General features: G+C 34.0%; 1 protein-coding gene and 1 long non-coding RNA gene across 11 annotated transcripts; one reads left to right on the top strand and one right to left on the bottom strand.

The window, feature by feature from the left end:
• The first annotated feature begins 1,376 nt into the window (after positions 1 to 1,376).
• On the top strand, positions 1,377 to 2,971 carry LOC147919921 (uncharacterized). 10 transcript variants are annotated; one of them, XR_015593060.1, is made up of 6 exons: positions 1,377 to 1,664; positions 1,812 to 1,975; positions 2,074 to 2,238; positions 2,373 to 2,428; positions 2,570 to 2,686; positions 2,773 to 2,971. It is a non-coding gene; the product is annotated as an uncharacterized LOC147919921 (long non-coding RNA). The 10 variants fall into 10 exon arrangements; XR_015593061.1 differs by having other exon boundaries at positions 1,828 to 1,975; XR_015593062.1 differs by having other exon boundaries at positions 1,379 to 1,664; positions 2,776 to 2,971.
• A 329-nt stretch (positions 2,972 to 3,300) lies between these two features.
• On the bottom strand, positions 3,301 to 5,389 carry LOC147919922 (heavy metal-associated isoprenylated plant protein 30-like). Its single transcript, XM_087505336.1, has 4 exons — positions 5,228 to 5,389; positions 4,897 to 5,087; positions 4,047 to 4,122; positions 3,301 to 3,763 (listed from the first exon to the last, which is right to left on the bottom strand). The coding sequence occupies exons 2-4, from the start codon at positions 5,032 to 5,034 to the stop codon at positions 3,441 to 3,443; spliced, it is 537 nt and encodes a 178-aa protein (XP_087361462.1). The 5' UTR covers positions 5,035 to 5,087; positions 5,228 to 5,389; the 3' UTR covers positions 3,301 to 3,440.
• Between the last annotated feature and the right edge of the window lie 5,138 nt (positions 5,390 to 10,527).

Below are 10,527 nucleotides of genomic sequence, written 5' to 3' on the forward strand. Positions count from 1 at the left end.
ATACTTTTTATGTGAAGAGATGTTATTTGTATATTTGTTCATGATATTGATCTTTTGTATTACGCTTTTGTTTATGTAAAGAAAGAAAATAGAAGTTGTTAGGAAATTACGCGGCAGCTTACGGAAAAATGGCTTTGCAACATGAAATTATAAGCTTTTCTTTTTAAAGTTTGTAATTTTATAATTTTTGAAACTATATGTTGCTTACTGTAACGCCCCGACTGCCACCTCTTAGTGAGCCCTTTGTCCAATCCCAGTCCATGGGCCCACTTTCCTTAATGGGCCTCACGTCTTCTCACTGGACCCGTGAGCCCATCAATATTCGACGGCCGGTTTGCTATGTGCAAGAGTTTTTAAAGACTTGTTTACCGTCCCTACAAATTGTGTCTTGTGCTCACTCGCACAGTTTCAACAATCACTTTCCGGAATGTCACCCATCCTGAGACTACTCCAACTCAAGCATGCTTAACTTTGGAGTTCTCTCATGACCCTTGACCGAAAAGATAAGTGTACTTTGGTGACATAGATGATCAAATCAATTCTTTTAAATCTCTTCGAATGTCTCTGAAACCGGGGTGTCACATTTCACCCCCACTAACAGATCACAACATCCTCGTTGCGCACCAAGACCGTCACCCCCGATGGTGTGAACCCACTCGACTCCACACTCGTCTAGTTTGGCTCTGATACCACTTGTAATGCCCCGACCGCCACCTTTTAGTGGACCCCTTTTCCAATCCCAGTCCATGGGCCCACTTCCTTAATGGGTCTCACGTCCTCTTACTGGGCTTATGAGCCCATCCATAATCGATGGCCGGTTTCCTACGTCTGGGGGTTTTATAGACTTGTTACCATCCCTACAAATTACCACATGATCATTTCCTGTGTTTTTTCCTCACTCGCACAGTTCCGACAGTCACTTCCCTAAAGGTCACTCATCCTGAGACTACTCCAACTTAAGTACACTTAACTTTGGAGTTTTCTCATGATCTTTGACCGAAAAGATAAGTGCAATTTGGTGACATAGGTGACCAAATCAATTATTTAAAATTTTTCTAAATGTACATGAAACCGAGGTGTCACAAATTCTGAATTACCTAAGAAAGTTTTTTCTAAACCTAGCTCTTTTTCCAATCCTTTTATAACCGGTTTTATTTTCTTTACTGTTTTTTACTTATAATCAATTTTTTAGCTTAATTAATTACTGATAATCTACTACAAGAATATCGAGTATTTGTAGCATAAGAAGATAACGTTGTAAGTGTTTATGCTATGATTGACTTAGCCATAATTTTATATAGCGTGTGCTTTTTTGTGAACGCTATCAATATGTTGGGCAGATTTAAAAATTGATACGCCTCAAAATATTTGCTTTTATAATAGCAGGAGTACAAATAAAACGTTATGTTATTATCGAGCGCCTAAACAAATTTTATGTGCCCGCTTCTGAAAAAAAAAAAAAAAAAAAAATAGATAAAATAATGTTTTGGTTCTTAATTTTTTCTAAGGAAAAACAGATCTCACTTTACACTTTCTCACAAAGAAATCGGTGGAAATCTCAATCTCTCTCTCGAAATCTCACTTCCCCTTTCGAAAACTCACTCTTCTGTCTCAACGTTTGTGTCGTCCTTTTGACAGATCCAGTTCTACCATCTCTCTCTCTGGTAAGATCCCTATGAACAAAATCATAAGATCCAATTCATATTTGCCTAATCTTACCTATGTCAATAGATCCAATTCGTCTCCTTTATTCTACTTATTCTCCTCGTTTCTTCACCTCTTTCCTCATCTTATTTTTCTCATTTTTTCAGATCTATTTGTTTCCAGATCTCGTTGCGGTTTAGTCTCTACCGGCGAACCAATGGAAGAAGATATGGCAAGAGATGTTTTCCTATGGATCTCCTTCGTCATGTCGTCTTTGCCTGCGTGGCTCCGTCACCATCCTAGATCTGTCACTGTTTCGACATCTTAGTTGGTGAGTTTGTTCATAATTCTTAGGGTTCACCGATTTGTGTTTGTCATTCATATTTGTCATTCATATACTTATGATTTTGTTTATTCTTTGTGTTGTAGTTTTCCTAATTTGATTTAAGGATGGTTTTGGGAAATTTTTTTCCGTCGGAGCGTTGGGCGATCTTAGGCTTCTCGATGGTGGAAGGGAGGAGCGATATGGTGAGGATTGACACAACAGATCGTGAAGACTGTTTTAGATCTATTTGAGGTGAAGTCAGATTCGAGGTTAGGGTTTAATCTTTCTACTAGTTTGGGTGTAGTTATCATGCGGAAGTCTTCTTCTTGCCTTATTTTGATTATCTAAGAAGCTAAGTTGTATCTTCCATTGATGTTTTTTTTCGTTTTCTGTCGGGATTGAGGTTTCTAAGTACTTTGAAACTATTACTCCTGAAGACAAGCCATAGTGGATTCATTGGTGAGTTATTAAATGAGAAACTCAGATTGCTTAAGTTTGTTTTCTTATAAGTTTCTCTTCTATAAGTTTTTTTCAGTTGATTTAACTTTGTGCCATGTTTATGTCAAGTATCATGTTGTATTAACTAGTCTTTGTTTGCAGATTTCAAAGTAAGCAAAGAAGGAACTAGGTGCCAAATACTGGATTGGTTTTCAAAGGAAGAGGTTGTGGTGGGGGAAGGTCTCATACTGATCTGAACTTGTGGTGTTCTTCTCTATGGTACACGTTAGTCTAAATTTTCTTTAGTCTCTCATATCTTCAGGCTCTTTAATTTCTGATGTGTTCATATATGGTTATTGGGGCAGTAGGTGGTTTAAAGAACACAAGACATGTTGAAGTTGATTACGTGATGATATCAAAGAAGTTTCAAAGATTAGAGGTCCAAGAGTGTGGAAAATTCATGGAGTTTACAAGAGTTTTCTGAACTTATTTTCTAATATGTACTTTTACTTTGTAATGATATTTTGTACCATTGTTTTATATAAATATAATAAAATTTTGGCATTTTTCTGTTTAGTTTGTCAAATTATCCAAAAACTAATAAAGTATTGTGGTAAATTGTAATTTCTATAAAATTTGGTGTAACAATTAATAGCAAAGTATAATTGCTATTGTTGATTATAACGAATGAATAGAAAAAAATGCTATATTTTATTAAGAAACGATAACAATGCCAAAACCGCTATCAAAAGTGATGGATCTTTTATAATAGATAGTGTTTTTTGGACGCAACGAAATGTCAATATTCCTGTATTGATCTATTGTGTGATTTTGAGTCTTTGTTGATTTGACTATAAAATACTACATCAATTTCTTAATCTGAAGAATAGCTCTAGGAATAAGTTGAGGATATCATGTATGCAAGTTTCTTTTACTCTTGCTTTTATATGCTTATGCATTAAAAAACTAATTAATCAACACTATAGACGATACAACATGCAGAAACCCGTAGATACCCTAAAAAAGAGGAAGATCACATAAGGCGACAGGCGTGGACGTTGTCGTCATTGAAAAAGTTGCTCACTTTGTCGTCGCCACGGTTCGTAACATGGATATGACCATGACGGTCGCTAAGATTGTAGCCATGGCGATAGTAGTTGTAGCTCTCCCTGAACTCACGGGTGGTATCTTTGAAGTAATGGTCGGAGGAAGTGAAGTAGCGAGGCATGTCCGGGTACGGCCAGAACTCGGCTCGCTTACCAGCTCTTCTCACCGCCTTGAGCACCTTCTTCCTCTCCACGTACCCAACCACCGTTACTCTCTCCATCTCCAGGTTCACCTCCACCGAGTCCACCCCTTCACCACAACCAACACAACGCCCGTTTAGTTACTATTTTGATATTGACAATGTTACTTCATCTTTTATATATATATAGGATGCATGTTTTAGCAATTTTTCTTTCTATATTATAAAATTTCTAGAAAATATAAAGTAATTATTCTATGACCATAATTTATACTATACAGTATTACATAATGTTTTTTATTAATCGTGTATTTAAGGGAAACATCTAATAGAAGAAAAAGTAATAGCTAATAAGTTATTTTTTAATAGAACATTAGATTATAATGACATTACCTCTCTGCTTGTAAATGGCATGCTTGACCACCCTCTCGCATCCACTGCAGCACATCCTTACTTTCAGGTCTATCGTCTGTTAGCACCATTCATATATTACAAACTAATAAGTACTAATATATGTGATCAAAGAAATTAAATAGTGTAATTACATGAACAATTATTTAAACGACCAACTCCCTGCTGAATCAGCCAGAGGATATTTATAATCATAGCAACATCCACTAGTGAGACAAACTTATGACACTTCGTTTCAGTTTTGTCCGATTCCCATTAACGAATCAATCAAAATCAAAAAGTAAAATTTATACAGCCAAAGGAAAAGTATTCTTTTTGCGAGAATCTGATTTGCCAAGTTTTTTTTTCTTGTCTAGCCGTTTTCCTTATAAACGATAGATTAAAATAGTTAAGGAGATTAGCTATCGTGTTTGAAAATTTAATATACATATGTTTAGTTAAAACAACTTAGTTGGTGATAAAAAAGTAAATCTATACATATGTTTAGTTAAAACAACTTAATTGATTTGCCAAGTTTTTTTTTTCTTATCTAGCCGTTTTCCTTAATTGGTTAAAACAACATAGCTACATGCCTACATAGAGCTCCTCTACCAAATACCATGCATCACCACAAACTAAACAAATTCATACCTCTCTTTCCCTAAAAGCAAAATCAGTTGCACTCTTCGTTTCAGTAAGCATATATCAGAAAAAGAACGCTTTGAAAGATATAGGCATATAGTTACCATATTAATCATGAAAATCTAACTGTGATCATAGGGTCAACTTGAGACTAAACTATATATATACATGAAAATTGTGGTTGATAAAAAGAGGTAAGAAAAGAGAATACCTGTAAAGAAAGTGGGTGAGCCATTGGCGTGGTGTGGTAATAGTTGAGGTGGCTCAGACTTTTGAGATTTGGCTTCCTGTGTGGATAGCGAAGGAACAAACAGTATGTGATGGTGGATATGAAGGAGCGCAAACCCATTTCTCTGCTTGGACGCTCTCTCTATATTTATACGTACGTACTAACTCACTTTGCTAGATAGAGAGATGATTAATAGTCAGGAAACTTACAAAGGAACCAATAAATATAGAAACAAAATGAATGCATGGAGAGGGGTTTTAAACAAATGATAAGATTATACACAAACGGGAGATATGCCTTTGGAATCACTTACCTTTGTAAGAAGTTGTGATCTCTACTTTACCCTCCCAAAAAATAGAAAAGATGTGATCTCTAAGGTAATATTTATTTTGTATATTCCAAAGTCATTTACTTGTAGATATGTGACTCAACACGTATAATGAGTTTTATATGCAAGGCAAGTTGATGAAGATATATGATGAGTTGGCGAACTATTTTGGATATCATATAGTAACATTTGTCATAATTAAAGTTTCTTTAAGTAATAATTTATTGAAAAGCGTTAGTCTTGAGTCAAGACATAGTGTGATGGTATCAAATTTTTTTTTCTTTTCACTGATGGTATCAAATGTTTAAAAAATGCAATTCTAAAGAAATGTAGCTCTATATTTTTAGCAAGAGGCATATAATCAAATCAAAAGAATATAATTTTCCTGGTTTTAAGGCTTAATTAATCATCTCTAATAAAGTGGCCGTAACCGCATTATCCAGTGCACATTGCTATAAATAAGATTATAGTAAATATATTAAGTAAGTTATATGAAATAGAAACTTTTTTTAAATTAAGTTGTTCAGAATATATATAGATGAATAAAGCTATGTTTTAAAATAAAAATAATGTAATAGAAAATTAAAGTACTGATATATGCAAAAAAATTATTTTGTCATGAAGAATCTTCATTGGTTTGTAATTTCGATCACCATGTCTTGTCGCTTACCTGCATTCAACATCCTGGATTTCACAGCTCATGTTCTAGGAGAAAGTATATATAATATGATTGATGATGTTTTCTTCTAATCACTCCAAGAATTGAAACAGATGAAACGATATTCCGAGATTAGTGGTGTAACGACTTTGTCTTTTCTAGGAGAATTTCATAATTTTAAATTAGCAATTATATTTAAATCTTGATAATATATCTTTATGTAAGGAAATGTTAATTTGAAAAGAACGAATATATAAATGCATGTTTTTATACAATACTTTAAAAATAGACAATTATAGTACAGCACTACAGCTTCCATTTAATCTAGACGGACTGTACCCCATCGATGCTATTTAGATGATATTAAATATTCTCATAAATCTTTATCGTCGGTAGATATAAACATGAGAAATTTCTTTTTATACCATTAATTTTTTTTTTTTTGCAAAAATAGCACATTTTTTGTTTTTTTCCAAAAATACCATAAAATTTTTTTTTTCCAAAATTATTACAAACACAAAAAATTGATTTTTAAGGATGTAGATTTTTTTTAGGTTTGGGTTGACACATTTAGTTTTAGAGTATAGTTTTTAGAGGTAAGGTTTAATATTTAGAATTTAGGAATTAGTTTTTAGTATTAGAAATTTAATTCAATTAAGTGGTATTTTTGGAAAAATTTACATTTTAATGATATTTTTGAAAAAAATAAATAAATTATGGTATTTTTGGAATAAAAATTTATTTTAGTAGTATTTACGACGATTACCCTATAAACAAAACCTTTTTTATTTTATTTGAAGAACATATACATATGGACATGTCAAATCTCATATGTGTCAGCATCGTCCGAACTAGAAAAAATATCAGAGGGGGAACGCGATATTCCCACGCACATATCGTAAACTTGAAAAGACATATCTATATTGATGGATGATCTTAGAGAATCAATGTTGATAAAGGTGGATGAGTTAGAGAAACGGAGCATGTGCTGCTCCTGCTTCTGCTGCATGGCCCTGAATAAGAAACCACTATCTCGTCTCATCTCTATTTATATTATTCCTTATTCCTTTATTCGTAAATTCCCTTATTATTATTAATATAATAATATTATTATAATTATAATAATAATAATAATTATTATTATTCCTCTTCTTTTTTCTCCTCATACACCTATTCCCTATTATTAATCTAGAAGTACATTTATCAAAGTAACAATTTATTTTTAAGATTTACATAATTAAATTTTTACTATTCAAATAAATATAAAAATTTAAAATTATTTATAAAAATAGTTATGTTTACAAATAAATATCAACACTTTAAATTATTATTTAACATTAAAGACTTATTTACAACTATATGCAATTTACAAAAAGTGTATAAAATATATGTTTATCATTTCACGTGTTTCGTTAGTGACATATTTTATATTATTATAATTCTATACTATAACAAATTTAAAATTTTAACTGAATAATCTTATTAACTAAAGTTGGGTTTTGAAAGTTAGCCATTAACAAAATTTTGACATGTATCAAGTTATAAATATCAGATTTTGACATATATAAAAATTAATATTTAATAGAAGAAATTTGATTACAATACAACAAAAATAAAATATTTTGTTTTTAAAAATATTAATAATGTAAAAAAATAACTATCGAAAACTACAGAAATTTATAAAAAATACAAAGTTTTTAAAATAATTATAAGGAGATTATATATATATATATATATTTCATAAAATTCGAAATTATAATATTATTTACTTATTTTTAATTTTAAGTTATTAATTCTACAAAAAATAGAAAAAGGGATTAAAGAAAATATACAGTTAAATATTAATTCTAAATTTTGTAAATACTCACTTCAATATAAACATAGACCGTCTCATCTTTTAATAATTTATTCAAAAACACTACTTTCAACTTCTTTTAATCGAGAATGTTTTTTCAAATGGGAAGATAAATTTTTCATATTTCTTTTAAACCAAAATTTTCTCCTACTTTCTCCTTTTTCTTTTTGGAATAGGTAAGATTAATATGTTGACCCCAAAATGATTAATATATGCGTCTTCTTCTCTTAATAATACTGTATTTTATTTAATTTATATTTTCATCTTTGAATTATTTGAAATTCATATATTACCATGCTTATAATTTTGTATTGTTTATGTAATTATGTCAAATTAATTTTTTTCTAATTTCTCAACCTTGATTGGTTGGTCATAAACCCTTCTTTTTTTTTGCAAACATAATTGTTACCATTATTCATTCAATCCCAAAGGGAGATAACAAATAGAAGCTCATCAACCTAATGGATGAATAAAACTGGCTAATCAAAAACACAAGCTTACAACAAACATAGACAGATAGACTGGAAAAATATAAATCGCTGTTGATAGTTCCATAAGAGCTCAAAGACTGTGACACCCTGGTTTGCGGAAAGATTTAAAAGTATTGATTTGGCTTTATATGTCACCAAAATGAACTTATTGTTTTGGTCAATGATCCTCAAGGAACTTCATGATGGGTGGCCTTCCTGTAAGTGATTGTCGAAACTGTGCGAATGAGGACAAAACACAGGAAAAGATCATTTGTTGATTTGTAGGGTCGTTAAAGAAGTTTTTAAAGCCTCCCAAACATAACAAACCGGCCATCGAATATGGGTGGGTCCACGGGTCAGGAATAGATGTAGGGTCCACTTTCCTAAGTGAGCCCATGGACTGAGAGTGGATACGAGTTCACTAAGCAAGATGGCGGTTAAGGCGTTACAGAGACAGAGGCTACATCATGGTGTGTTAAAGACACTTCCACGAATACATTGGGAAACTTAACATTAGTTACAATTAAAATATTTTGTGACGTTAGAAAAATGTTTTTACTTTCATTGGTTGTCGGAGTAAGCCATTTTGAGATAGCAAAAAGACATGAACATGTTCTTTTCACACAGGAGGAGGGCAAAGCCGAGGATCTCTCTATGGTGGAGAAGGTTGAATACAAGGTTATCTCCCCAAGGAAGAAAGGTGGAGGAGGTTGGATGCAAGATTATCTCGCCAAGGGAGGAAGGGAGAGCCAAGGTCCTCTCCATAATGGAGGAGAATGGAAACAAGGTTCTCTCTATAAGGGATGAGGGCAGAGCCGAAGTTTTCTCTATGTTGGTCATACACCATTGATTAGTATATTATGTAATATATTTTTTATTCAAAATGTATTCTGAGCCATCAATTTTAATAACTGTAACATCCGCGAACCAAAATCCTGGTTTGGGGATGTGCATCGGTCGATGCTGGAGGAGCATCGGTCGATGCAAGTTCAGTTTCTGCGTTTTAACTTAAGTTAAATGCTGCGTTTTGGGCAAAGGGAAAAGGAAAACCATTAAATCGATTCTTTTGTCTCATTAGTCGACTTTGGCCGCTTTTGAGAGAAACAAAAGAGAGAAAGAGTTTTCTTGGTGTTCTTGGTGAGTTTTGGGAGATTGGAGGCGTTTCTGTAGAGATCTGTAGCGGAAATCGTTATAGGAGCTTCCTAGGAGCGTGTTCTTGCTTGTTGTGGTTCAGAATCTTCTGTGGCAAGGTAATTGCATGACCATGGCTTATCTAAGCTGGAGATTCTCTGATCTGTTTGATTATGGGTTGTTTGGTTTGTTAGAACGTTGGTTAGGTTCGTGTGAGGCTTTCTATTGGCTTGGGATCGAGTCTTGTGGTTGCAGGAACAAAGATCCGCCGAGAAGCTTTGGGGAAAATGATGCTCGGCATGTGCATCGGTCGATGCACTTTGTGCGCCGGTCGATGCAAGTACGAGGACGGCGCGGTTTGACCTAAGAGCATCGGTCGATGCCATGTGGAGGCATCAGTAGGTGTAATTAGGGTTTTCCCGTGATGTCGAGCATGCGTCGGTCGATGCAATGGAAACATCGGTTGATGCAGTCCCCACGTGGTGTTGGTCGATGCAAGCCTTGTGTCGATCGATCCAGAGTTTGGTTTGTTTGTGGATCGTTGTTTGATGGTTAGAGTATCTCTATTGCTTGTGTGTATAGCCCAGTAGATGGGAGGATTGCCTTACTGTAACATCCGTGAACCGAAATCCCGGTTTGGGGATGTGCATCGGTCGATGTTGGAGGAGCATCGGTCGATGCTGGAAGAGCATCAGTCGATGCTGGAGGAGCATCGGTCGATGAAGGTTAATTATTCTGCGTTTTGACTTAAGTTAAACGCTGCATTTTGGGCAAAGGGAAAAGGAAAACCCTTAAGTCGTATGTTTGTCTCATTCGGCGAGTTTTAGCCGTTTTCAGAGAGTAAAGAAGAGAGAAAAGAGTTCTAAGTGTTCTTGGTGAGTTTTGAGAGATTGGAGGCGTTTCTGTAGAGATCTGTAGCTGAGATCGTTGTAGGAGCTTCCTAGGAGCGTGTTCTTGCTTGTTTGTGGTTCAGAATCTTCAGTGGCAAAGGTAAGTGGATGACCATGGCTTATCTAAGCTGGAGATTCCTCTGATATGTTTGTTTATGTGTTGTTAGGATTGTTAGAATGTTATTTGAGGCGTTAGGAAGCTTTCTTGTGGCTTGGGATCGAGTCTTTTGGTTGAGGGAACGAAGATCCAGCGAGAAGCTTCAGGAAAACGATGCTCGACA

This window comes from Camelina sativa, chromosome 20 (assembly GCF_030686135.1).
Source record: "Camelina sativa cultivar CO46 ecotype springtype chromosome 20, ASM3068613v1".
Classification (NCBI taxonomy): Eukaryota; Viridiplantae; Streptophyta; class Magnoliopsida; order Brassicales; family Brassicaceae; genus Camelina; species Camelina sativa.

Bases quoted from the DNA above. Each gene is read 5' to 3' on its own strand.
- LOC147919922 (XM_087505336.1), bottom strand. From the start codon at position 5,034: ATGGGTTTGCGCTCCTTCATATCCACCATCACATACTGTTTGTTCCTT. The intron at 4,123-4,896 runs GTATTCTCTTTT...TGGTGCTAACAG, and splicing joins CTCACCCACTTTCTTTACAG to ACGATAGACCTGAAAGTAAG. The intron at 3,764-4,046 runs GTAATGTCATTA...GTTGTGGTGAAG, and splicing joins TGCCATTTACAAGCAGAGAG to GGGTGGACTCGGTGGAGGTG.